Source organism: Sorex fumeus, unplaced genomic scaffold (genome assembly GCF_029834395.1).
Source record: "Sorex fumeus unplaced genomic scaffold, SorFum_2.1 ptg000039l, whole genome shotgun sequence".
NCBI classification, from domain to species: domain Eukaryota; kingdom Metazoa; phylum Chordata; class Mammalia; order Eulipotyphla; family Soricidae; genus Sorex; species Sorex fumeus.
The window spans coordinates 2,787,214-2,814,940 of NW_026606096.1; the positions used below are offsets into that span (position 1 = coordinate 2,787,214).

The 27,727-nt window shown below is 53.4% G+C and overlaps 1 protein-coding gene across 1 annotated transcript; it reads left to right on the plus strand.

Moving 5' to 3' along the window:
• Positions 1 to 200: 200 nt before the first annotated feature.
• On the plus strand, positions 201 to 13,253 carry RAB7B (RAB7B, member RAS oncogene family). Its single transcript, XM_056119185.1, has 5 exons — positions 201 to 266; positions 884 to 1,010; positions 1,636 to 1,851; positions 9,142 to 9,267; positions 13,127 to 13,253. Exons 1-5 carry the CDS (start codon positions 214 to 216, stop codon positions 13,205 to 13,207), a joined length of 603 nt encoding a protein of 200 aa, XP_055975160.1. The 5' UTR covers positions 201 to 213; the 3' UTR covers positions 13,208 to 13,253.
• The last annotated feature ends 14,474 nt before the right edge of the window (positions 13,254 to 27,727 follow it).

Genomic DNA, 27,727 nt, shown 5'->3' on the forward strand with positions numbered 1-27,727 from the left:
GTAGGGGGTTACCTTCCTCCAGCCATGGGGAGAGGGTGCGAGTGTGGAAGGCTGCTGAATCAGCGTTTCAAGATCCCCTCCCCCCACCCCGTCCTGGGTCTCTGAGCCCAGAACAGAGGTCTGCAGCTTGGGAGGGAAAGTGGGGCCCAGCCCACAGCCCACCCCATGGTGTGCAATTGTCCTCTGTCTCCTGACAGGCTCTACAGTCCCTTCATGAATCCTCGGAAGAAGGTGGATCTGAAGCTCATCATAATCGGATCCCTGGGGTAAGCCCAGCTAGGCGGGGATGGGGGCAGCATCAGTCTCCCCAGTGCTGAGACCTCCTGGCTGGGTTGCCACTCCTGGCACCTTTCCTGGTCCAGGGTGACACCCAGGAAGAGAGGTCAGTTGGTAGGAACAGACCAGGAGTTAGGCTGTGACTCGATCTCCCTGGTTACCACTTTGTCCCCTCCCCAGGGCACTGATTCCCTCCAAGCCTTCTGCCCACTTTGGTCCCTGTTTCTGCAAACCCATCTCTGGGTCCCAGCTGCTTAAAGCATGTCCTTGGTGTTAGAACTTCAGCATCTCAGGCACCAGAGAAGGGCACAGGGTAAGGAGTATGCCATCCCTGGCCATGCATGGTGTCCAACACTGCAGGTTCTGGCCCCTAGCACGTGTGTCCTGGGCCCCATTGGATGAGAATCTCTGGGTCAGGCCTTCGGGTCTTCAGAGCACTGTTCTGAGACTTTCCTCAAAAAAGAAAGAAGTAGAGAATCTTAGGCAGCTAGAGGCAGGAGAGGGGGTCGGGCAAGGGTGCAGGATCAGCGAGGGGAGTGTGTGTGTGTGTGTGTGTGTGTGTGTGTGTGTGTGTGTGTGTGTTCACTGGGTCTGCGGGGCTCCCCAGGGTGGGGAAGACTTCGCTCCTCCACCGGTACGTGCACAAGACGTTTTCCGAGGATTACCAGACCACCCTCGGGGCCAGCATCCTCTCCAAGATCATCATCCTGGATGACACAACACTGAAACTTCAGGTAAGCCCCTTCCCTCTTTAACGAACAGGTCTGAGAGTCAGGGCCCACAGACAGGAATGTGCCAGGGGATCTAGAAAGATCTAGAATGCGGGTTAGTGAAACTCAACTTAGAGGCCAGCCTGGTTCTCCTTACTGGATAGACAAAGTCTGGTGGGAATGCAGACTCCCCTCCAGCTGCTTCCAGTCTGAGGCTGCTGTCCCCACTCCACCTACACACCCCACCCCACTGCAGGGTGGAGTCATCTCACCAGCAGCTTCAAATATTTGTTATCTGACTCCAAAAATAACTTCCTGGTACTGGTGGAGGGAGTGCGCTAATCCAAGCATAGATACATGCCTCTCTTACACTTTGTGGGTGCCTCAGCTCCCAAAGTCCCCAGTTTCCAAACTGACCGGTGTGAGAACCAGTGCCTACCCTAACAGCCCAGGGAAAACTGAGCTTGGGTGGAGTCATACTCTTGGGATGCTGGTGCAATTATAAGGGCACGGGCATGCACATATCAGCAGATCAGAAATACCCACAAGATAAAGGTATGGAAAAGGAAGCTTTTGGACCCAAATGGGCCCCTCAGGCAACTCCCCTTGACCCATGAATCACTGATCTGCCCCCTCCCCCCAATCCCAGATCTGGGACACAGGTGGACAAGAGCGGTTTCGTTCCATGGTGTCCACGTTCTACAAGGGCTCTGATGGCTGCATCCTGGCCTTTGATGTCACTGACCTGGAATCCTTTGAAGCCTTGGAGACCTGGAGAGGAGATGTCCTGGCCAAAACCATTCCCATGGAGCAATCCTACCCCATGGTGGTGCTGGGCAACAAGGTCGACCTGGCCGAGCGGCAGGTATCATTTCGTTCCCTCATTCCCCAGGCGTGGTGTGAAGACCTGTGCCAGCCACACAGACCTGCATCAGTGGGTCCTCGGCATTCACAGCCTACGGTGGACTCAGCACTTTAAAGGGCAATCGTGATGCTGTATGATGGCAGGTGCAGCTATAGACCTTGGGTTCTGTCTCCAGGGAAAGGGCAGCCACTCAAACCCAGACTACAGAAAGGCTTCCTAGGGGAAGAGGTTCCAGGCTGTAGAAAGAGCACAAGCAAAGGAACTTTCTAATGTGAGCTGAGACCGAAGGAGGTTTTGCTTTTGTTTTATATGTTAGGTTCTCTTGCGAACAATTTTTTTTTTTGCTTTTTGGGTCATACCCAGTGATGCACAGGGGTTACTCCTGGCTCTGCACTCAGGAATTACTCCTGGCGGTTCTGAGGGGACCTGGGATGCTGTGAATCAAACGTGGGTCGGCTGCGTGCAAGGCAAACACCCTACACACTGTGCTATCCCTCGAGCCCCTCTTGTGCACAATTTTTAGTGTTTTACTTTATATATGTTGGAGACCCTGTCCCCTCCCCTGACCTCCATCGTTGTTGTGATCGGGTTGCCCGCAGCCCTGGCAGGGGTGCCCACAGAGTTTTCATTGTGGTGGTGTGACAGCAGGTTGTGGTGCCAGCACATTCTGCAGCAGTGCCCACGAGGTCTGCACTGCAAGCTTCTTCTTGCACATGTGCTCATAGGGATCGCAAGCTGAGTTGATGTGCACAGATTATCATCTGGCTTCTCGCACACGAGTTCACCAGAGTCACGCTTCCTGGCCAGGAACTATCACACGCCTTTGAGATTTGTGGTACTCAGTGAGATCCCGTTGCAGTGCCCACATATGTCTGGCTGTGGAGCTACTGGAAATCACTAGTGGCACTGGGGACCATAGGAACAAGAGCTGCCGGAGCTCCTGTTCCCTCTGCCCTGTGTCTTTCACTGAGATCCCTCAAGTGGATGTTGGTCACTGGTGAAGTTCCCAAGTCCCAGAGCTTTCCAAGTGGGCTTTGTTCTTCTGCTTTGAAGTAACGGTGCATATGATTAAATCAGCTTTCCCTCAGTCAAGGGACTCTGTAGAGCAGGGCTGTGTAAGCAATGGGAATGGGCTGGGAGGCACCAGCAGGAGGGCCAATGGCTACATGCTAAGAACTCTAAGGATAGGACACGCGTGAGGTCAGAGGAAATTGATGGCAAAGGGGCCATATCACAGAGTGGGCATCAGAACTGGACATCTGACAGAGGGCCAGGGTCTGGCCGGGAAGAAGTTAATGTGGAGAAAAGGCTAAGAGTGTCGGAGGGATGAAATGTGGGTGTTGTGAGAGGTGGAGTTCCATGGTGAAGGTCCTCCAAGTATTCATGTAGTGAGGGGCCCAGCAGGATGGAAAGTGCGGACCGACTGGGAAGGGAAATGGGCCCAAGCCAAACTCAGGCATGAACCTTGTTCTGGAAGAGAAACAGTGAATTGATTGGCGGTGTAGCTCAGAAGCTGGGCATTCACTTTGCACATGTAAGACCTGAATTCTACATGCACTACAGCTAAACAAATGAAAGAAAGAAGAGAAGAAGAAGAAGCAGTACAGATCCAGGCAAGTCCAACCACTTCTCTGAGATCTAAGTTGGGTAGGGTGCAGAAATAACTCCAGGAGGAGGGGTGCAGAGGACTTTAAAGGCAGAGGTGGGGCCAGAGGGATAATGCAATGCTTGTCTGAGCAATACCAAGAGTGAGCCCTGAGCACAGAGCCAGGAGAAAGCCCTGAGCAAAGCCTGGTGTGTCCCCCAAAGCAAACGAAAAACCTTTTCTTTTTTAAGCCAAGAGGTAAGGCTGACTTTGGGGTTGGGAGTAAGGGACATGGGGGTGTTTAGGGGACTTGATGAGAGGCGTGTGTTAGGCTTGGAGAGGACAATTGCCCCTTCCTCAGGGTAGACCCAGGAGGAAGCTGCGGGCACCCCCTCTCCGGACTCCAATGCAGACACAGTTGCACAGAGTGTTTGAGGAGCAAAGGTAATGTTGTCCTCAACAAAGCACAGGAGCAAATGCTAGAAAAGGGAAGCTTTACTGGCAAGAGAACAGTTTAAATGGGAAGAGTGCCCACCAGCCTGGGCTGGAGAACAAGCCTCAAGAGAGGAAGAGGAGTCGAGATGGCACAGCTTATGCATACCCTTGTAGTTTTGGGGGTTTTTTTCCAGATAGCTAATACATATTGAGCAAGCAAAATGGAGGAGCAGGCAATGAACATATACAGGTACACAGTTTCAGGAAATGGCAGGGAATTGTTGTAGGTGTGCTTTCTAGTATGGTGATGAAGATTGAGAAGACTAGAGATTGAGGGCTCTGCCTGCAGTCCCACTGGTCAGACCTGGCCAGCCAGGGGTCTGGGGTCCTCGTCAGTGCAAAAGTTCCTCAAGTTCTACCTTGTCCCATTCAGGGCCAAGAGAACCTGGGGCAGCTTCTCCCAGGGACAGAGTGTCATGCCCTCCAAACAAGCCCTAAGACAATCCATTTTGCTTTTCTAACTCCTGAGAGTCCTTCTCAATTTTTGTGGGAAATAGAAGGACAAAGTTGAAAAAAAAAAAACACCTTGACAGAGCAATGCCTATAAAAAGCACATGGGAAGTTTAATCAATGGAAATGATGATTCTCCTTATTCTCTCCCAAACATGAAGCTGAGGAGATAGGGAGGGAGCTTTCCCCTCTCAACAAAAAGAAAATGACCCTCTAAAACCATATTGCTAGATTGGGGATGATAAAAGGTCTTGGAAATGGGAAATGTGCTTAATGCCATAAAGTGCAGCTCTAGGTTTATGTCTATTTTATCACAATAAACATATATATTGCCATAATGATTTTTAATAGATTACTGACTTAGGTTTTTTTTTTTTTTAAGGTTTTTGCTTGTTTGCTTTTTTTTATTTTTGGCTTTTTGGGTCACACCCAGTGATGTTCAGGGATTACTCCTGGCTCTGCCTGCACTCAGGAATTACTCCTGGCGGTGCTGGCAGGACCATAAGGGATGCTAGAGATTGAACTCAGGTCTACCATGTGCAAGGCAAACTCCCTATTCACTGTGCTATCGCTCTAGCCCCTGACTTAGTTTTTTTTTTATTTAAACTTTTTATTTATGATTTTGGTCTGGGGTCCACACTCAGGGGTACTCCCAGCTCTGTGATTGCTGCCTGCTCTTGGTCTGCTCAGGGAACCATGCGGTGCTGGGGGTCAAATCCCGTCATCCTACACATTGAGGTCTTATTCTCTGACTCTGACTTAGACTTCTTTAAATTCCTTGCTCCTTCTGGTAATAGTAAAAGAGTATTAGTTGCTTAAAATGACAGATTTGGGGCTGCAGAGATACTAGATACTAGAGATAATAGAGTGGGTAAGACGCTTGCTTGGTACACGGTCGACCCAGGTTTAATCCCCAACACCTCACATGGTCTCTCAATCCTTGCAAGGAGTGATCACTGAGCAATAAGCCCCAGGCACTGGTGAGTTGACCTCTTCCACCTTCTCCCCCACCCCCACCCCCAAACAGAATTTAGCCTGCCAATAGAAGCTTCTAAACATACTGGGCCTACTGCCCCCTCTTTCAAAATATAATAAAAATTACTTAGCATGCTCTAAAAAATCAACCTTCTTTAAGAAGAGTGCCCCCCCACATGCACACCAGTTGCACTGGAGGCTACCAGCACCCCCTGGAAGTGTGTGACAAGGTGTGACAGGCCTGCATTCTGCTTATTTGCTCCATGTTCAGGCAGTTTCTGATACGGTTGCTTGATAGTGTTGAGATTATATGTCTAAAATATTCGTTCTTATTCTTGGTAGTGGATCTCTATATATTTGAGACACTAATTTTAAGAGGCATGATTATTAACCTTTGTGTAAATGAGATGAAAAGCATAAATTAGTGAACTAACGTTGTCATTAACCTCTGATAAATCAGTAGTACTCTAAAAGAAGAAGCAAACCGTTGACAGTATATTGCCCACCCAAAGCAAAATGAGGGCCCAGAGATAGGAAAGCAGGTAAGGCACGTATGCAGCTGACCCAGATTTGATCCCCAGTACCACATGTGGTACCCTGGGTACCACCAGGAGAGCCCTGATTGTGCCCTTCCAAAAAATTTTAAAAATAAATGGAAGTAGCATTTCTAAAATTGTCTTTCCATGTCTCCAAGTACCACACCTGGAGTATATTTCCAAATTGATTATGAATAAGTTATTTTGTAAATCAAAGACATGACTATTTTTCAAATTTGAAAGCTATAACTTGAATTGGAAGAGAAAAGTAAAAAGTGCTATGTTCCCAACTTACTTCTGATGCGGATGGAGAAGCAAGTGGGTATTAAAAGGTTAAATTACAGCTAAGTCACCTGACATTCCAGTGTGCTTTCCGGGAGTCTCTCCTTATGTGTTCACGAAACCCTTATACTACCATGGTCTGAAAATATAATAAATAGTAAGATATTCTGAGAGACACCACACTCTCCAAACTTGGACTAAGTTCTATTTTTGTTCTGCTTTGTTTTGGGGACCACACCTAGAGGTGATCAGGGCTTACCCCTGGCTCTGTGCTCAAGTGTCACTCCTGGTGGGGCTCAGGAAAGCATATGGAGTTCCAGGGATGAAACATTGAGGAGGCTGCACATATGACAGATGCCCTACCCACTGTACTATCTCTCTGGCCCTCACATATTGTTTTAATGTTCTATTTTATTATTAGTTACTGCTTTCTCTTCCTATGCCTAATTTGTACATTCGACTCTCATTGAGGTTGTGGGGAAGGCTATCCATGGGGAGTAGGAGCACATGCCCTGAAGACTATGGGAGATAACAGTGAACCCTAGAGAGAAAACGCACAGGGGAAAGAGGTGAAGCATGTATTGTGCAGGTCTGCTCCATGTTGGGCAGGGCAGGGCCAGGGAGGAAGCAGGAGGTGGCTACATAGGGCCGCTCATCCTGATCCTGTCCCTGGCTGTCTCGGGCACCCTCTTGGCTTCTGCTAGCATGCCCTGAAACAGAGACCCTGACTTGTTTTTTGCTTCACTTCCCTTTTGTTTGCTTGGTTGATTCATTTTGGGGAAGGGTCACACCCTGTGGTGCTTATTTTGATGCTCAGGAGGGGTTCTGGGGGTGCTACCCAGGACATCACAAGCCTTTTGAGCTCTCTACATCCCCCTTCACTCCTTTCTTGCCGCCCACCCTGAGCCTCCGTGCTGTGCCTAGTCAAGGACTCGGAGCTGGGGCAGCTGTGAAGAAAGGAGCAGGCAGACATGCTCCATCTTGCACGGTGGCAGGTAGAAAGCCTTTGACTAACATGCCATCCAGGCCTGTCTAATGTGTTAATTTCTTATGGTTCTCTGCTTGTGACTAGTGAGAACACTCATAAATGGTAACCCTGCCCTTCATTAGCAGCGGGCCTTTGATCCTTCCTGCAAACAGCCCAGGGTTTTCTCCATGCGGTGAGGCTCCCTCTGGGGCCCCTCGCTCCAAAGGCAGGAAAGCCTCAGATCCATCGCCAAGAACAGGTCCAGATCGGCGCCTGGTCAGAGTTCCAGGAAGACTGGCCAGGCCGCGCCTGCGCAGAGGAGTCTCCCAGAAGCCCTCCCGGCCAGTCCTGGCCAGGCTGCACCCAGTGAGGCTGCCAGAGCAAAGGTGCTGTGGAAGAGGGCCCTGGGCTCTGGGCTTGTGGCAAGGGGACAGCAATCATTGAAGGTCTCTGTAGCCCCAATAAAAGGACAGGGGAGGCGATTCCATGAGACTGTGTCCATCTCCCCGGGAGTCTCTGTTCTGGGCAATGGTCCTTTCCCCATAAGAAAAACCCAGGCCCCCTGAAACAAATTCAATCAGCAGTTTTAAAGAGGCACGGCCAAGCTACAACATTTCACAAAACCCTTCTCACAAAACCTTCAATGTGAAACCCGGTGGTACCACTTGGATTTGAAAGTCGCCCAGCAGGCTGCCAGGGCGTTTTGAGCATTCCAACTGTGATGGGTCTTTCGTTCGGTTTAGTGATGAACTCCTTCAGGGCCATGATTCTGAGCTCAAGGAACATGCCCTAGACAGTAGAGCAGCTGCTCTAGGGCAGAGCCCCCACAGAGGCAGCTGCAGGCAGCCTGTCATCTCTGTCTTTCTTAGTCAAGAGCTGCTCTGAGCCATGGTGCTCTTATCCGCAAAGGGATCTCGTAAGACCAGCTCCTGGCATTGCCTTGACATGAATAAATACATGAGCCTGAGGATGTGACTCTGGCAGTTGCCTCGCTTGCGTGAGGCCGGGAGTCAACCCACATCACCTTGTGTGAGTCTGAACCCGAAGGAGCAACAAAGCACAGGAAAGGGAGCAGGAGCAAGTGTCCATTAGGTGTCTCTGGTGACATCAGGAGCTCAGCAGAATTCCTAGGACTCTGCCCTGGGAAGCAGAGACCTTCACTAGGACACCTCCCAGCCTGGTGTCCATCGTGTCCCTCTCCCTTTAGGAGGGACTGAAGAAGGTGCCAATAGCAGGGAAGGATCCTAGTCATGGCTGTAGGAAGCAGCAAAGGGCACGTAGTGATTCTGCCCAATCCTGCTCCTCTGTTTTCTCCTCTGTAAAATGGAGCTGAACAGTCAAACCATAGATCCATGTTAAAAAATAATGTTGTTCTCTCTACACACATATTATGGACACGAAGATGGAGTGGGGTGGCGTTGGTGGGATGGATGTCATGGAGGGGTGACAATTGTGGGGGGCGGGGGGTGACAGTGATGGAGATGTGACAAGGTCGAGGATTGTGGTAGGGATATGACCGTGGTGAGGATGGTGGTGGGGATGAGATAATGGTGGTTGGGGGTGTGACAATCATATGAAAGTGTCCAGGAGGGACTCTTGCGATAGCACAGCAGGTAGGGCATTTGCCTTGTATGTGACCAACCCAGATTTGGTCCCCAGCATCCCATCTAGTCCCCTGAGACTGCCAGGAGTGATTCCTGAGTGCAGAGCCAGGAGTAAACCCTGAGCATCACTGAGTGTGGCCTCCAAAAAAATAAATAGAATAGTGGTGGGGATACGAGAGTGGTGGGGGTGGGGATATGACAATGTCGAGGATGGGGGATGGGCTATGACAATAGTGGAGATGTGAGAACATGGACAATGGGGGTGAGATGTCACAATAATGGGGTATGTGACAGCAGAGGGTGTGATGGGGGACGTGACAATGTTTAGAGGGGTGGGGAATGGTGAGAAGGAGGAGGATGTTCTATGAACAGTGATCACTTCCTTCCCTCTTTTAGGTGTCCCAAGAGGTAGCCCAAGGTTGGTGTAAAGAAAAGGATATTCCTTACTTTGAAGTCAGTGCCAAGAGTGACTTCAATGTGGTCCAAGCCTTCGAGATGCTGGCCGGTCGGGCTCTGTGCAGAGTGAGTGGCACCAGGGAATGGGGGCTGGGACTTCCAGGGGACAAACCGGCCCTGGTGGGGTGTGGGTAGAGCCGGTTACTCTATGTTTCTGAGAGGCCTCGACTGTCCCCTCTCTGGAATCAGCACTGCTGTTCTCAGCTGCCATGGAGAAGAGTGTGATGGATCCTGGACTGGGTCGTTTCCTCCAGCCTCAGCCCGAGGTGCTGAATGATCCCGGGCCTGCGAGGCAGACTGAGTGCTCACCAGGAGCCCTCAGGAGCCTAGGACCTGCCCACGGCACTGTCAAGGCTGCAGGGGTTGGCACCCTCAGGAACAGGGTGCTTCATGCAGTCTCTGGGGCAGTCACTCAGCAGGCAGGAGCAAGTGACAGGAAGGAGCACTGCAGGGGCTCAGCCTGCTCTCCTGAGTGGCAATATAGGTGAGCAAGCAAGGCAGCTCCTGGGGACAGACAAAGTGCTGGGTACAGGGTTCAGGCGAGGTCCTGAGTACAGGCGAGCTCCTAGGTCTTGGGCAAGGCCCCGGATACTTCCAGGTAGCACAGTTGACCACTTCAGCACACCAGGACTCCCCTGGGACCCGAGAGTCTATGTAGCAGGTCTTTCTGCTGTGCCACGTTACTCAGAAATTCAGAGGAGAAGCACTCACCTTTACAAGAGGATAACTCAGCCAGGGACACTGCCCAATGGGCTGAGCACAGGCTTTGTGTGCAGGGACCCAGGTCCATTGCCCCCTGCACCACATGGTCCCCTACCCAATTCTTCAACTGGGAGCACATAGTGTGACGCAAATTATTTTGAGAAAGTAAGTAAATAAATAAATAAAGCCTACGAGGGGCCAGGGCCAGGCAGGCTACTCCAGAGGGCACTGGCCTTGACTGTGTGAGGCTCAGGCAGATTGAAAAAGAAAAAAAAATAAACAATGCAAACTTCCAAGGGCAAGAAATGCAAATGTATGCATATTTCCCAGTCATTTTTTTCCCAGTCATTTTAAAACTGAAGCTTGCAAATTAATTTTTTAAGGTTAAGAGAGTTTTCCAAGACAGTGAGTGAACCAAGGAGGACCCAGCTCTTGCCTGAATCCTGGGTCACCTTCTTCTGTTTCTGGTGTCTGTAAGCAACTTCTGCGAATGGCCTAAAGCACCACTTTCCACTCTTTAAAGTACTAATAATAAATAATACCTCGCCTGGGCCTGGCTGCTGGGAGCCACAGGAAACCCTAGCAGAGCCCAGGAAAGGCGTTAAGCAGAGCAGGCTGTGTGCAAACGGCACCAGGGCTGAGTGCCCAGATCCTGCCCAGCGCAGCCACGAGAGGCACTGAGGCATGCAGGCGGCTGCTTCGAGATGCTTCAGAGATAGAACCAACAGGGCTGGTGGTGATGAAATATGGGAAAGAGGCGATCGGGGGCCTGGTTACTAGCTTGGCAACTGGAAAGCCGTGGGTCTGGGGTACCCTGGACCCGAATAGAGAGGAGGGAGAGTAGACACCGCTCAGGGGGCATCGTAGTCCATCCGGTTTGGCCCTCAGCTTCCTGAGGTGCGTGCCAACGAGGCAGGAGTGCCAGTGACTCAGCCTGGACAGTGCTCCGTGGCCTGCTCGGAGGAGAGGAGCAGCCCAAGCTGCTCAAGAGCCTTGTTATTCCCCGAAGGGTGAGAGGAGCACCTTGGCAGGAGCCATGGGCTTGGTCTTCCCCAGACTCGGGGCAGGAGCTGCTGCAGAAGGCGGCCATCTGTGGCCTCCTTTGAACACTGGAGAAAGACTCGGCTACCTTGGCTGGGGGAGACAGGCTGGCTGCAGGCGAGCTTGGTGAGGTGACAGGAAATGGCTGGGCCCTCAGGAGGCAGGATGTAAAGGCAGGACGTGGAGGGGATGGGACCCAAAGACACCTCCTCCCCCACACTCACACCCTTACAATGACACCCAGTCACCCTTGTGAGACTCAGAGGACCACGGCCTGCAAGGGAATCGCAGCAGGAAACACATTACAGCTGCGGGTCACTGGCGGTGTCCAGGAGACCTCAGGGGTGAGAGAGGCCATGGCGGGATGGGAAGTGCAGAGGGACATTCTGGGCAGGCAGGTGGGTGCCAAGAAGAGGGTGGGTGCCAGACCTCAGCCCTGGCATGCCCTTGGCGAGTGTCCTGTCCACCAGGACAGGTCGTCCCTGCAGTAAAGCCCTGGGCACTGCTGCCTGCAGTGGTGGCACAAGCCTCTGAGCTTCGTAGAGCTCCTGATGGCCATCAACTGGCTTTGGCTTTCACGGGGACAGAGGTCCCAGGAAAAGTGCCAAACTCATGGTTCTTCCCAGCGCCTGCCTGAATAGGGATCTATCGGCAAAAATGGAAAAGGGGGTGCGGAGAACCCAGTGGTCTGTTTTTTTTCTTTTTGGGTCACACCCAGCATTGGCCCAGGGGTTACTCCTGAGTTTGCACTCAGGAATTACTCCTGGAGGTGCTCGGGGGACCATATGGGATGCTGGGAATGGAACCCGGTCACCCACATGCAAGGCAAACACCCTACCCGCTGTGCTATCGCTCTCAGCCCCTCAGTGGTCTTTAAGGGGCCAAGACGGCACTTCCTTTGTCCTCCAGAGTTTCCTAAATGTCAAGATTTTAACAGTTGAGCCGGTGACCCTTCCCTATGTAGTTGGCGGAGTCCATGGGGGGGGTCTCCAGAGCTGGTGGCCCAAGCCCACCTCACTCTCACCGAGGCCTGAGTGCTGCTGGGGTGCAGACCACACAGGTGGGGCTTTTACTCTCTCAGGGCACCTGAGGCCTCTCCCGACTCTGAGGGGGATGAGCTGGGCATTCCAGAGGGCTCTGGGAGGAAGGCCTGGAGTCTTCTCCTCTTAAAATACCTCATGCTCAGGCTCAGCTCTAAGGCTTCCAACGGATGTGCTGAGTTCAGGCTGACAGAGGGCAGCTGACACACCGCTGGCCCCAAGGCTCCCAGGGAAGACTGAGACACGGGCGGTCTCCCAGGACAGTCCAGACCCAGGTCAGGACTGAGCCCAGTGCCCGAAGCAGCCTGCCCCAGGCTTGGCGACCGGCTCTGTCTGCAGCGGCAGTTAATGAGGGTCTTCTCCTGCATTTTGGGCAGCCGCCATGGCAGAATGCAGCAAGCAGGGCCTGACACTCCCTGCATGTGTCACTAGGGGTAGGGCTGAAATGCGCTTGCAGTCCCAGCCAGCCCGAAGGGGAAGAAGCAGAGAGAAAGTCTCCACTGTGGAGCTCCATGCGAGGGCCGCTGGAGACAGAGCTGACCACAGCTCCACCTAACATGTGGCTCTCAGACAGGCCATCCAGGAAGGTGTCCCAGGGTGCCCAGCCTGCTCTCCCCTCACATTGCTCACAAGACCAGCTCATGCTCCCGAACTTCCCTAAGGACCCCCCTGGAGACCCCAGATGCAGAGAAAGGCCCCCTGTCCCAGCCCTGCCCCAGGGTGGGTGGTCCCTGACCGGTGTGCCCCTGACTGAGTTGGTTTTTCCTGGACAGAGAAGGCGGGCAGAGGGCAGAGGGCATGAAGGCCCCTTGGCAAATGAGAACAAGGTGTCCTGGGCCTCCTCAGGAGCAGGGGGTTGCAGTGGAGAGAAGGGAGGCATGAAGGGCTCTGGGGAGCAGTCTAGCAGAAAGGGGGCTGCCATCAGGCCTCCTGTCTGGAAAACATGACTCAGCTGGGTGAGGTCTGGCCCCTGGCCCAGCCACGGGACCGCTCTGGGATCCAGGAAGACACTGGAGGCAATGGGGAGGAGGGGCAGTGGGGAGCCCCAGCATCCTGCTCTGCCCCTATCCCCCAGCAGCAGAGCTTGCCCCTGGCCGCTGGCGCAGGGACCGAGGGATACTGACGTCCCCTTCCTCCCCCAGTACCGGAGCATCCTGGACAATTACCTCACAGACTCCGTCAAGCTCTCCCCCGAAGACCCGTCCCAGAGGCGATGCTGCTAGTCCTGACTCCCTCGGAGCCACTGAGCCTGGTCACCCCAGGCCCCACGACGCCAGCACTGCCCAGGCACGTGGCCTGATGCCCCAGGACTGTGCCGAGCCTGCCACCAGAGAACTGGTGATGGCTTGGGCGGAGACCCAAACTGCCACAGCCAGGCCCTGGCCCTGGAGAGTCGCCGGCCACTCTCCTCAGATCCCCTCCTGCCCCGACGGCTCCTGGCCCGCTCCGAGACTGAACTTTGTCACCACCCACCGCGCGGGACCAGGTGCAGCTCAGCCACCTTGAGGGACCATGGTCGGAGGTGTGGAACTCTGCTGCTGAAACTTTGGGGAGCTGCCCTTCCAGACGCTCAGGAAGAGCACGGGGGTCCCAGGAAGACCCCAGGAGTCTCTCGAACCCAGACTGTGCTTCATTTACCTCGCAGCAGGCCTGGAACCCCACAGCCCTGCTCACCTCTTGGTTGTTCTCCCAGGCCTCACACTGCTGAGGGAGAAAGGCAAGCGACACGGACTTTAAGCCAGTATTTCCAACTAGCAGCAATTGCTTGAGAGAGGTGAAATAACCCGATCGAGAGGGACGGGAAGGGCTAGGACTGGGGGCTGTTTCAGACTAAGTAGTCCTGGAGGGCTTTCCTGAGGAGGCAGCATTTAGCCTGAGGTCAAGAGAATAAGAAAGGGGCTGCCACCTGAGATCTGGACAAAGAGCATTCCAGAGAGAGGGAGCAGCAAGGGTCAATGCCTGACTGAGACAAGGACGAGCTTGGAACACAGAAAGGACACTCACCCCTGGACGGTTTGTTGCGCCTCTGCCAACATGCCACGAGAGGGCAGTAGTGCTCCTTCAGGCTCAGGCTCAGTGGCGAGCCCCTTGTGGTAAAGCTCAAAGACAGCTCTGGGCATCCTCAGCCCTTGGAAATTGGTCAGGAGGAGAATCCCATAAGAAATAGACCAAAACTGCTGTCACTGTCACTGTTCTCCCATTGTTCATCGATTTGCTGGAGCGGGCCCAGTAACGTCTCCACTGTGAGACTTGTTACTGTGTTTGGCATATCGAATACGTCACGGGTAGCTCGCGTGAGGGCGAGATACTCTCAGTAGCTTGCTGGGCTCTCCAAGAGGGGTGGAGGAATCGAACTTGGGTCGACCATGTTGGCCGCTTGTAAGGCAAATGCCCTACCACTGTGCTATCGCTCCAGCCCACCAAGACTGCTACATTGGTGATTCAGGCAAGATCCACATAGGGAGGCTCAGCAGGCTGAGCGCAGGCCTTCATGCTGGAGGCCTGGATTTGACCCCGGCACTGTATATGGTCCCCTGAGCACAGGCAGGGGAAATGCCCAAGCTCAGAGCTGGGAGCTGAATACAGCCAGGAGGGTCTGACGATTTTTGAATTTTAATTAAATATATTTAATTTTTTTAAAGTACACTTTGTTGACCAGTACTAGAGTAAAGCAGACTCTAAGGTCAGAATCTCTGACCTGGCTGTGGCCGCATAGACAGATGCAGCCCAGCCTGGAGGAGCAAACAGGATGACCCCTCAGGATTCCTGGGGGGCTCCTGGGGTCACACGCTGCTCCTGCCTCAAGCACTGACTCTGGATCTGTATGGAGGGTGCAGAAGAGTCAGCGCAGGGTCTGGAGGCCCTTGTCCCTGCTCCCCTTGGCTGAGGGTAAGACCTGGCCCTGGCCCGTCCCTCTAGGGCGCTCCCGTCTCAGTGGCATGGAGGTATGAAGCGTGGGCGGTGCGTGCGCAGAGGGCTGGGGCAGTGACGTGGCCATGTGGACCGTTTCCAAATGTGAGCAACAAATAATAAAGGTGTCCTTTGGATCCTTTGTGTATTCGCCATTCACATTTAAAACACACACACACACACACACACACACACATCTCCATAGTTCAAAGTTCAGACCATACTAAAGGGAAGACCAGGGAAATGGCCAGCTGCAGAGCTAGTCAAGGCCGGTGAGAGATGGAAAGGCGGGTGCCTTGTCTAAGATGTGGGAAGAACCAAGGGACCATGACAGCAGCCCGCAGGGCCCCCTGGGCCTCGCTGCATGCAGCCTGAGGCATGCCCAGACATAGGGATCAACTGGAGAACATGCAAGGGGGCTGGAACTCAGCACTTCCTGGACCCCTTCAGAGAAAAGACCACCCTGGTCTCACCTCTCCTGTGCTCCCAGCCCATCCCAAATCCCTGCCCCCAAAACACGGACATCACACACATTCACACACAAACACACGGACATCACATACATTCACACACAAACACACAGACCACACACATTCACATATACACATACTCAAGCACACAATCCACCACACACATTCACACAGAAACACACAGACATCAGACGCATTCACACAAACACAGACCACACACATTCACGTATACACATACACAAGCACACAATCCACCACACACATTCACACACATACACAAACACAATCACCACACACATCTACATATATACACGTACATACATGCATGTAAACACTCACAAGCACACATACACATCACATATACCCGCACACATAAACACACATACATAAATACACAGAGACACAAAGACATGCATACACGTGCATGTATACATGCATAGCTACATGCACACGGGCACACCCAAACACATGCAACACATATGCACATGTGCACACATACATAAACATGCGTGTGCATATATACTCGTATGCACACATACACAAGCCACATATGGGTGTAACACATGCATACATATACAGTCACAGAAATGCATGCACATATGAACACATGCACACATGAGCTCTCACATACATGCCCTCACATGTGTGCTTGCAGCTCAGCTCCCAGAGGCAAGGCAAGGCTGCTGCTAAACCCAGCCAGGACTCTGGAGGCATATGCCCTTGGGCTTGGGGTAAAACAAAACCAAATCTTATCGTACTACCCAAGGGGACTCGGGGAACCACAAATTCTGCTATCTGCTCCCGCTCAGTGTTCTGCAGACGTCCCATCACTGCTTCGCCATCTGAATGTGCACTTGGCATAGAGGCCAGTGCTGTCGTGTGGCAGGACAGTAACCCACCCCGCATTGCCACAGAGGAGCAAAAATGTGTCCTCGCAGGGAAAGGAGTCCGAGCCACCAAATTACCTCAAAAGCAAAGGAAGCTACATACAGACACACTTGCCTGTCCAGAAGAGGCCGGGAAAAGCCAGTTCACATTTGCCAGTGCAGAGAAAATAGGAAAAGACTGTGTTACGGAGAACAGAAGTGGCCGCTGCACAGGCAAGCGAGTGTCGGGAGTGGGCGCGGGATGTTTGCTTGTATAGCTTCACACTTTGAACTCAGTTAAGGAATTCCTCAATCATTGTATTGAAGGAAAATGAGTATTGACGGGAGGGAGGGAGAAAGCAGCAGGACGAGGGGCTGCGACTCCCAGCAGGGCCTCCTTCCCCACCGACACATCACATGGCCATGGGCAAGCGCCAGTCGCGGTCCCCAGCGCTGAGAAGCACAAACACCTAAGCGGCGTCCAGCCACACACCCACACGACCTCCCAGGCGGGGCAAGACAGCCCGGAGGTGTTTTTGTTCTCCCAGTAGAGGTTCCTGTCCCAGCAGCTGCCTGTCGATAACAGACAGGAGTTTCCAAGCGGAGGCTCAGTTCTAGAGATAGACTGCTGAGAATTACTGAATGAGCAGGTGCACAGGGCCATGGGGCTTCCCAGGACTCAACTCAGGGTTCACCAGTCAGGCAACGCTGCAGAGCCCCTGCCCTAAACCCACCGCAGGCCCCTGAAAAGACACCCAGGCCCCCTGGCACGTCTGTGCATGGTGGGCAGCAAGTACGAAGAGCAAGAGCAGCCCATGGCAATAGTTCCGGCCCCGCGTCACTGTGGCCACATGCAGGAGTTCTGTTTATAGCACCGTTTGAAATAGGAGAGAGGCTGGAAGTGGCCTAGACATCCTTCAACAGGAAACTGGGTGAATAAAACGTAGGCTACTCAGTAGTGGGATTTCACAGCATAGAAATGAATACACTAAAGTCACATGCTGTAACCCGCCGGGAAGGATTTTCCAAATGACTCTGGGAAGCATTTGGAAAATTACAAGTCAGGCAAGATGGTCTGTATCGGGCTGGAGCAATAGTACAGCGGGTAGGGCATTTGCCTTGCACGCGACCGACTTGGGTTCGATTCCCAGCAACCCATATGGTCCCCAGAGTACCGCCAGGAGGAATTCCTGAGTGCAGAGCCAGGAGTAACCCCTGAGCATCACTAGGTGTGACCCAAAAAGCCAAAAAAAAGATGTCTGTATCCCATTTACGTAAAGTTCCAAACCAAGCCCATCTAAGTTGATCGCCACAGTTATCACAACCTCAGACGGTGAAGTAACAGAACACAGCAATAAAAGGAAATGAAGAACCCAAAATTCAGGTGGTCTGGGATGAGGGCTGAGTGAAGGGATGTGGGGGAACACATTTGGGGCCAAACCCACAAGGTTTTTGGATGCTGCACGGAACGATCAGCTCCTTCAACTGGTACTGGGGCCACAGACACCCAGAATGATGCTTCACGTAGTAGAAATATGTGACTCTTACTCCTTTTTATGGCTCATTATTGAAAATTGAAATTTTTTTTAACTCTGGAAGTCAAGTAGGCCTGGGTTTGCATCCTGGATTTGCTTCCAAAAGCCAGGATACAAACCCTGTGTGGTGTGTCACTGCCCCACTGTCCCCCTAGAGAGCCCATCTCTCCGATGGTGATGTCAGTGTCCCTTCCGAACTGCATGCACCCCTGCATCTCAGCGTCAGCTCTGGATGGAGGCGCCTAAGGGCTCAGGATCAGCCGTGGGTGTTTTCTTTAACTGTGATTCGGCACACAGAATCCGGATCCCAATGACACAATGAACAAGAACAAAACAGACAAGCAAACAGGTTTTACTCTTCCTACAGACCTCAGAGGTGCAAATCTCTGGTGAGCAGTGTCATCACTTAAGACAAAACACAGAATACCGGGGGCTGAAACAATAACACAGCGGGTAGGGTGTTTGCCTTGCACGATGCCGACCCGGGTTTGATTTCCAGCATCCCATAAGGTCCTCCGAGCACCGCCAGGAGTAATTCCTGAGTGCAGAGCCAGGAGTAACCCTTGTGCATCACCAGATGTGACCCAAAAAGCAAAAAAAAAAAATCACAGTACCATGTTCACACCTCCCCAGGGTCCATGAAGGAGCCAGCTGGCAAACAGTGCCAAAGGTCCTGGCCGAGGGGCTCTGAGAAGGCCCTGGCAGTGCCCCCCATGCTCACCACCCTTGGAGGTGCAGAGACCTCCAGCTGGCCCGGAAGGCCCTGCTTGGAAGGCCTCTGTCCTCGCTCTTGAATCTGTCAGAGTCCCCTTGACCTTGAAACTCCAACTACCTTTGTCTGCTATAAAACAACAACCCCAGGATGTGAAGAATGTCACTGAAGATATAAACCCTGACATGAAAGACACGGAGAAACCGGGACTTGAACTCACAGACATTTTTCAGGCCTGAGAATCTCTATGACCTCGCCCTAAGTTTTCTTTTTTTCTCTAATTCTTTTCTTTTTGGCTTTTTGAGTCACACTGGCGATGCACAGGGGTTACTTCTGGCTTTACACTCAAGAATTAATACTGGCGGTGCTCAGGGGACCATATGGGATGCCGGGAATCAAACTCCGGTCAGCCGCGTGCAAGGCAAATGCTCTACCCGCTGTACTATCGCTCTAGCCCTGACGCTCTGAGTTTTCATTCTTCTCATTTGGACTAGATTGGGGAACGAGCTAAGAATCCAGGAGACTGGCATATTTGAAGTCATATTATCTTGTTTGTTTCATTTGGGGGCTACACTCAATAGTGCTCAGGCACTGCTGGAGGGAGGTCACTCTCTGCAGTACTCAGGGGAACCACACGGTACCAGGGATGAACCCAGGCATCCTGCATGAGAGCATGTACTCAGCCCTTTGAACAGTCTCTGCGGGCCACAAAGTCATAGAATCTTGACGATGCTTTTGTCTGCTATTGAGCCAATGGTGTTTCTAGGCTTAGTTTTCTCCTCTGGACAGGAGAACAATGAAACTCCTCTGTATGAGTATAGTAATAATTATTTCTTATTCCACAAGAATGATAAAAAGGTAACTCATGTGTGCATTAGAGGTTTGGAAACTGTGCAGGTTTACATAGCTCAATGTAAAAGGAATACTGCATTAGGAATCAACCCTCTTGACTACAGGCTTGAGAGCTGGTACAGGGAGGGATTAAAGCGCTTGCCTTGCACACAGCCAAACCTAACCCCAACCTCACATCCACAACCCGAGCACTGCCAGGAATGGCCCTGAGCACAGAGCCAGGAGTAAGCCCTGAGCCCTGCCGTTGTGGTCCAAAAACAAGCAAACCAAAAAAGCCTCGATTGCTTGACAGCTCTATCAGGTTACCAAACATGTACTGAGCTTATGACAGAGAAGAAGGGCTGTTGGGGGTGGGGTGGGGCTTGTCTCAGCAGTGAGGGCTCCTCCCTCCCAGCTCAACATCTCCCATAGGCCCCACATCCTTCAGGGATTGGTGGCCAGTGTATGAGTTTGGGGAAGACGAGTCTTGGGTGAGGGGCTAGCATGTGACTTTGGGTCACCACAGTGGGAGGTCTGAGCAGAGCTGGCGGCAGCAGCCCCACTCTCTCCCGGGCAGGGCTTACCTCGCTCTACAGTGCTCTTTCTCCCAGCCAGCAGCTCGAGCATCAAAGTGAATTTTTGAGGGCAGGAGCAGATCCCAGGGCAGGGTGATTCTGAAACCAAGATATAATTACTCAAATTAATAATCACTATCTCAGGAGCCCCTCCTACTGCCTGACACCACCAGACACTACATAAAGCTGAGTTTCAATTCCGTCCCTAAGTTATCATTATCCCTGCTCACAGAGGAGGCAAAGGGGCTCAGGGTGGTGAGTCATGTGCCCGTGACCATTCCCCGGCCACTGACAGAACCAGGAGAGGGACCGTGGTGGCTGCCGATCCCTGCTGCCACGGCTATTACCCACTGACTCACCTGGCAAACATTCCGCGAGTCTCTACTATGTTCTCAGCGCTTTGCTGGGCACTGGAGCAGGGAGAGGAATGAGGCTCTGTGTCCATAAGGAAAATATACCCCAAAGCAGGAGGAGAAGCTGGGCTTTCTGGGTAGAGAGGCCAGGGGGCTTGTCCATGGAGACCTTCAGGGTCCTGGAGGAACCGTTCCTTAGAGCTTAGCTAAGCCAGGCAGCTTGGGTCAGCCACAGTTTCCAGGCTGGAGAGCCAAGTCACTGGACTTTGGCTTTACAAGAGATTGTGGGTTTCTTTTAGTTGTCGAGAAGCACAGGAGTTTGCTTATTGAGGCTGCAACAATATAATTTAAAGACTTGTTTAAGGTCCCTGGAAGATGACTTAGTGATCAGAACTGTCTGCCCAGCAAGGACAAAGCCATGAGGTCAAACCTAGTTTCCCAACAATTGTTGAAAAGACTGCCAGTCCTGCTGCGAGCCACACCAGAGAGAAAGGGGCCAGGACGATGGCTCAGTGGTTTGGGAAACACTCGAGACATCCTCAGTGAGAAAGAAAAACAGAAGACAAGAGAGAATTTCCAAAAAGAGGACAGGGAAGTTCCTCTTTTAGAGCTGAGACAACACTAATGACACTAATGGCCCAGGTCAAGGAGAGTTATCCCATCTGCCTGAGGTTTCCGCTTAGCTGTGGCCAATTAAAGCCTCATTTCTGATACAGGGAAATGGGGCTGATTGTGGAAATAACTACATGGCTGACATTGCCAGATGAGGGACCCAAGTTCTTCTACTTTCTCTTCCTCTGCTGCTGTCGAATGTCCCTGGGGAGCTCTTGATGCTTCCTGGGCCTTTTTAGAACCCAGGAGTAAGGCGCTTGCTTTCAGATGAGAGGACAGTGGCTGTAAAGCCTGGTCAGGCCCCGGCCCCTGGGCAGTCTCTACCCGGGGAATAGCTGCAGGCACTAAAGCAGGGGGCTCAAAGACAGAATCCCCCACACCTCAGACCTCAGGGCCCCCAGGCTTCCCCTGTCTGATCTCCTGTGCCCCTGGCACCAAGTTCCTGCATGTCCCTCGGCTCCCTCTTCAAGAGGAAGCAGATGTGCATCTTAGGAAGCTGTTCAAAAGTGAGGGAAGACAGCCCCAAGGGCAGGAATTTTGGGGAAGCAAAGAGATGGCAATTCTGGGGCCAGAATGATAGCACAGTGGGTAGGGCATTTGCCTTGCACACAGCTGACCTGGGTTCAATCCTCGGCATCCCATATGGTCCCCCAAGCACCACCAGGAGGAATTCCTGAGTGCAGAGCCAGGAGTAACCTCTGAGCATTGCTGGGTGTGACCCAAAAAGAAAAAAAAAGAGAGAGAGAGATTGCAATTCTGGAAAAATGAATAATGTCACCCATGTGAATGGCCACTTAGGTCAGCCCCATTTCCTCCTTTTGATTTTGCTTCCCCGGATGTGATTATGGGTTCAGGGACCCTCGTAGCACTGCCTACACTTCTCCAACCCCGCTGTGGCTGCAGGCCTCTAACTTGGGCTGGTCCTCACACCCGCAGGAGGGTTCAGGAAGCCCCTTCACTGCTCCAACACCTCCTGACCCTGTCACTGGACCAAATATGCAGAGATGATGGGCAGGTTTGGAGAAGCTGAAAGTAGACTTGAAAGTAGCAAATTAAGTCTGTATGCTAATGAGATGCAAATATGGCTGGCTTCCCTCTCCTTGGGCCCCAGTACCAAGAAACGGCTTGTCTCTGTGCACTGGGCCGGAAAGAGGCCCAGAGAGAACTAGAGCGAGCAAAAAGGAAAGAAAATGAGCCCCGACCGAGGCTGCCCCACCTCCTAGACTCAAGTGACCCCTGGGCCAAGGACAGCAGGACTGCGCAGGATGGGTCAGGCCACAGGAAACTATAGGTCCCAGCAGCTCCTGGGGTGGGCGTGGGTGGGTGTGGCCTGCCCGGAGCCTTCCCGACAGGTGCTGTCCCCCACCGCCACCCCCTCCCTCCACCTGTGCAGAGACTGTCTCCATCCGTGCTATTATCTCCTGCCAGTATCATACACGGCAACACCCTCAGCAGTTGCCCAGCACTTGAACCCCTCTGGGCCCGCGGCTTGCCGGAGGGTGAGCTCTTCTTTGCAAAACCCACAATAGCCCACACGGCCTTTGTGCTGCTGTTTGCAGCAAATATTGAAGCTCTCTCCTGAAACCCATTACAGGCGGGCAGAACAAAGGCTTCCCGAGCTCCCTGGGACCAGCCCTGTCAGGATGTTCCTCTCCACCGTCCCTTCCACCTCACCTGCTCCTTCTCAGTACCCCAGGGGAGTCCCAGCAATCATACCGCTCTGGGCGGAAGTGAAGGCTCCAATGAGAAGAGAAGAGGGGAGCAGGGCAGGGAGGGGGGCTCAGGCAGTTGAAAAATGAAGAGTCTGGGGGCTGGAGTGATAGCACAGTGCGTAGGGCTTTTGCCTTGTTCGCGGCCTACCTGGGTTCGAGTCCCAGAATTCCATATGGTCCCCTGAGCACTGCCAGGGTAATTCCTGAGTGCAGAGCTAGGACTGAACCCTGTGCATCGCCGGGTGTGACCCAAAAAGAAAAAAAAAAGATCAAGAGTCTGAGCTAAGATGGCGCTAATGACGCTTTGTCTCTTTGCCATTGGATTTTCCCAAACAATTACTGCTAAAACTTACACTGCATCCTCCCCCCAACACCCCCCCCACACCCTGCAAGCTCCATCCTGCTTTCCAGGGGCTCACTGCAATCATCCCCAGGTATCCGCTTAAACTTGACTGGCCTCCCAAAAGCACAGTGTCCCCCTCACTGTTTGCCCCCACGGCCACCACAATGAGAGCAGGACTGGGAAATGCCGCTGAACAGAAGTGCGGCTGCAATGGGTGGACGCTATTCTGGCCTCAGACTCTAAGGTGCGGTGCCAGGTGCAGAGTGAGGGAGCCCAAGACACCCCCTGCTATGGACAGGCGACGCCCCTCCCCACTGCACACGGGCCTCCAGGGTCCTGGGGCCTGTCTTCAGGGAACAGGACAGGAGTGGGGGCAAAGCTTCAAGTCTGTCACTCTGGGGCGAGGGTTTTCGAGACTTCAGCAGGAATGTGGTCTAACAAGCCTTAGGTCACTTGTTTGAAATTTTGGATTGGTTCACAAGAGTCTTTATTGGGGGGAGAGGGGGTGCTACTTCCAGCAAGAACAGGCTTGTGTGTAGGCAGTGCTTGGGCCCTGCAGAGCTGCACCCAGCCGAATTCGGGTGACCAGTGGGCCAGGAGCTCTGGCCCAGAGTCTACGTCCTGTGGCTCCAGCCCTGGGCCCCTCAGCAATCTCTAAACAGAATGTCCAGAGTGTAGAATCCCTTTTCCTAATCACTGACAGGAGACTGGGCACCAAGGTTCCCTCACGCCCATGCAAGTGGACCCCCTTTCAGCAGCCCCTGTGTGAGAGTGAGGGGGGGGCTGCTCGCTGGGTTCCCCCCAGACCGACCGGTGAGCTTCCCAGGGGCTGAGTGAGAGAAGTGGTGGGCCGTGCGTTGGCCATGGAAGCTGAGCCCACACTCTCCTCGGTTGGAGCCCACTTGGAAAAATCAGATCTGAGAGAGGGTCCGCGACTGTCTGTGGGGCCCGCTGGCAGCCAGGGCTTGGCTGCACTCGGGAGCAGCTCACGAGGTGGGGAAATGTGCGCGTTTCTGTTCAAACAAGTTTGGAGTAGTTCTGAGCTGCAGCTCTGCCTCAACCAACACGGCAGCCGGGCACCCTCGCTCTGACCTGAGCATTTAATCCCTCCTCTGGCAAATGGGAGGAAGAGTGAGAGAAGGCTCTAAAACGGACAAAGGCACGAGTCCCAGCTGGGATGTGCCAGCTCAGGCCACCCCCAGGAGGAAGCAGGCCGGTTTGGGCCGACGGGGTGGGCCCCCCGTTCCCAGCCCGCCCCGAGACAGGGACTGGATGGAGAGACTTGAGGGTCTGAGGAAGGCGGCATCTCTGCAGTGGCCTTCAGGGGTCTGCCTGGTCCTTATCCCTCATCCTGTTCCTGAAGGAAGGGGCCGCGTCAGAAGGGTCCGGCCCCAATCCAGCCTTGGCGCTGGGCAGCATCTCGTTTCTCTGCATCCATTTGCTGGTCTAAAAAACAAAAATAACAGCAGTGCCACCTCAGCGGTGCTAAGAAGGGTAAATACAATGCGGAAAATATTTCACGCCGCTCCCAGCACATAGCATACTAGACAAACACCGTCCACTGCTCCTGTCCGTCCTTCCTCACGCCTTCGCTCCGGAAGGCCCAGGATCCGCCTCCCATTGCACCAGGAGAGCCCAGAGAGGTTCCGGCTGTCGCGAGGCTGCTGGTGACTCAGGAGCGGGACGGAGTTTGCCCAGTTTCTACTCCCAGTTCCTGTGGGTTTGGACTTGAATCATTCTCCGTTGCCTCATGGACCGAAGCCACTCACTTCCGGGGGCAGAAGAAGGTTCCTTCAGCCTCCCCGGAACCTCCTTGCTAGTGCTGGGCTGTGCAAACCCTCAGAAACTAGCTTGTTGGGGGAGGGGGTTATGGCTTGGGAGGCCAAGGGCAATGGACCCTCACACTGAGGAGAAATTGGCACAGAATGTGGCGGGCCAGTGGTTCCGTGAGCAGCGGGGGCCCGAGGGGACCGGAGTGACTGAAGCAGCTATGTGGAGGGGAGGGGAGGTGGTCAGGAGGGAATGGAAGACTGCAGTGATGGTTCTGAGATAGGCGTGGGGAACAGCCATCCAGTCACCTGGAAGGAAGCTCCTGGAGAAATGTAGTGACTGAGTGTGAAACTTGGCTGCTCATCCATGTTTTTCTGAGGAGCAGGGAAGCCAGTGGGCGGTGAAGGGACACCCACAGGGAAGGAGTGTCCCCACAGGGCAGAGAACAGCTCCCCAGGAGGGTATATCAGCCCTCTGAGCACCTCTTGCTCTTCTGGTAGAACCCTCAGCAGCATACACTCAACCTCACGTGCCCCTCAGAGGGGCACAAGCCACACCAGGCTGTGTGAACAAAATCCCCACCTGTGCCCCAGCCAGCCAGGATTCCGCCCCAGGCACGGTGGCTCTGTCCCCCAGGAGAGGTTCCACCCGCGCTTGTGCTCAGAAGGGCAAGTGCCAGGCACACAGCGGGCCATGCTCAGGAAACCACGTGACCTTCTCCTGGGTCAGCGTCTCCTGCGCCACCTTAGTCCTTCAGCTGCTGTTTCACCTCCAGTTCCTGGTCAAGAGTCTAATGAGGAAGCATCTCCAGTTCTTGGATAAGGTGTTCCCCGTGGTGTTTTCTGGAATAAGTAATCCTAAAAATATCTTTCCTCACTTCCTTGGCTCTCCTCTTGGCTCGCTTCCAAGCCCTTCCTCAAGTTTCCTCCTTGGACCCAAAGCGGAGCATTCCTGGCCAGCCGGCCGGGCCCTGTGAGGGAGAGGGCGAGCGTGTGAAGGAGCCCGGGCGGATGGGATGGTGGGTGGTGAGGAAGCAGCCTCCAGGGCCTCCAGCTGGGGGCGGCCCTCCTGCCTGGGCCTCTGAAACTGTTCATTCAGCCGGTCTTATCTTCCCTCCACCACCCCGACACCATCCTGGAGACGAGGCTGTGATGATGTCATGGGCCACACTTGGCTCAGTCCTCGATCTCAGCTCTCGGTTTCCGACCTCACTACCCCTAAAATCTCCCCAGGGGCCTGTGATAATGCATCAAAGACTCAGATTCCAAGAACCTTGGGCAGGAGCGGGCCCAATCATCATTCTCACCAAGCCCCCAAGTGGTGCTGCTGGTTTGAGGAATGAACCCCATGACTCGACCCAAAAGCCCACATGTGAGTTCCCTCCCCCGGCCCACCTGCCCTCTCTGAGCACAAACATGCCAGCTGAAGGTTTTGTAGTGATCTGTGATGTCGCTTGGCCCAGAAGTCCAAAGTTGGTGATCCCAGGTACTGTTCCACTGTTTCTGTTGTGGGGTAGGAGCTCCAGGAGCTGAAGGGAACCTCTCTGCAAAGTCCTTCAGGCCCACAGTGCTGTGGGGACAAAGAACCTGAGGGCAGGAGCGCCCCCTCCCCGCCCCCCACTGCAGTTAACAGGTGAGGAAGCAGGAATGGCCTGTCTCAAGTTCCCCAGCAGGGAGGCAGTGCTAGGGGCCCTGGTGGGAGGGAGCAGGCACTTACAGCCCTGCAGATTGGAACTTCCAGTGTCTCATCCCTAGCCTTTCAAGTGATAGGAGGAGAATTCTGATTTCAATGTGTAGAATGAAAGGGGACTGGGGGTGGTGACAGCCACCTGCCAGCCCCCAGCTAGAGACCTGAGGGATGCCGGCATCACAGAAGCTTTGGGGAAAGGTTCCTCCCGAGTGGGAGAGAAGCTCCATTCATCAGTGCCTAAGACACCCTGAGGTGTCCCCAAGTTACACAAGGACTGCTGAGTGACAGCTTGTGGGTGCAGGCACCATAGAGATCTTCAGCTCTTGGGCGGCCGCCCACTCCAGCCCTCCACCTGTGCAGAGATAAGTCCTGCTACATGGCACTCATTCCACCAACGCCCATGGGGTGCCATCCGCTGAGCACAGTGAGAGAGAGGACAGCCTAGCAGAGCCAAAGGTAGTGGAGCACTTAGCACAGGGTGGGGGGAAGGACCCCCATCTCACCTCTAGCCCACTACGCTCCACTCTAGTGAGGAAGACAGACACAGCAATGAGGAGTTTGTCATTCCCGGTGTTCGGTGCTTTGCCAGGGCTGTGCCGTGGTTCCAATAGCCCAGGGAAGACTGGAGGGTGTCTGAGGAGAATGGGCTGAGTTCAGAGAATGGGGCCAAGTGAGGCAGGCAAAGCGAAACAGGCATTCGCTCCAAGAAGACGGAGTCAACAGCCTGAAAAAGGCGTTGGGGGAAGTAGCACAGCATGCAGAAGCTGTTCGTGCGCTTAGGGAGAGATCTAAAGGGCGTGTGCTCCTTGGCTCAGGCTGGTTATCATTAGGAAATTAGATTATGGAGCTTTAGTATCACAGAACCTTTGGGGAAAGGTTCCTCCTGAGTGGGAGAGGGGAGCGGGGTTGGAAGGGCGTGCCTTCTGCCAGGCAGTTCTGGGCCCAGTTGAGGCATTATCCTGAGCCAAAGAGCCCTTCCAGAAGTTGAACTTGGTTCTGATACGATACTAATTTTTTGATCAGGGTGCTCAAGCACTGCGTAGGGGAAGGAGCCCCAGGCGGAGCTTAGAGGGCTCAGGGTCATTCCTGGTGAAGCTCAGCTATCTCTGCCAGCTATCTTCATATCTCAGATTTGAGAAGGGACCTTGCAGTGGCAGGACCACAAACCAGAGTCCCACACACGTCCATAGTACCTGGGCTGTATCCCCAGCCAAGGAAGATAGATATGTGTAACTGGAGCGATAGCATAATGGGTAGGGCGTTTGCCTTGCACACGGTCGACCCAGGTTTGAATCCTCCATCCCTTTCAGAGAGCCAGGCAAGCTACTGAGAGTATTTCGCCCATGGCAGAGCCTGGCAAGCTCG

Coding starts and splice junctions, on each gene's coding strand:
- RAB7B (XM_056119185.1), top strand. CDS start 214: ATGAATCCTCGGAAGAAGGTGGATCTGAAGCTCATCATAATCGGATCC. Junction 267..883: donor ATCATAATCGGATCCCTGGG/GTAAGCCCAGCT, acceptor GGGGCTCCCCAG/GGTGGGGAAGACTTCGCTCC. Junction 1,011..1,635: donor ACACAACACTGAAACTTCAG/GTAAGCCCCTTC, acceptor CCCCAATCCCAG/ATCTGGGACACAGGTGGACA.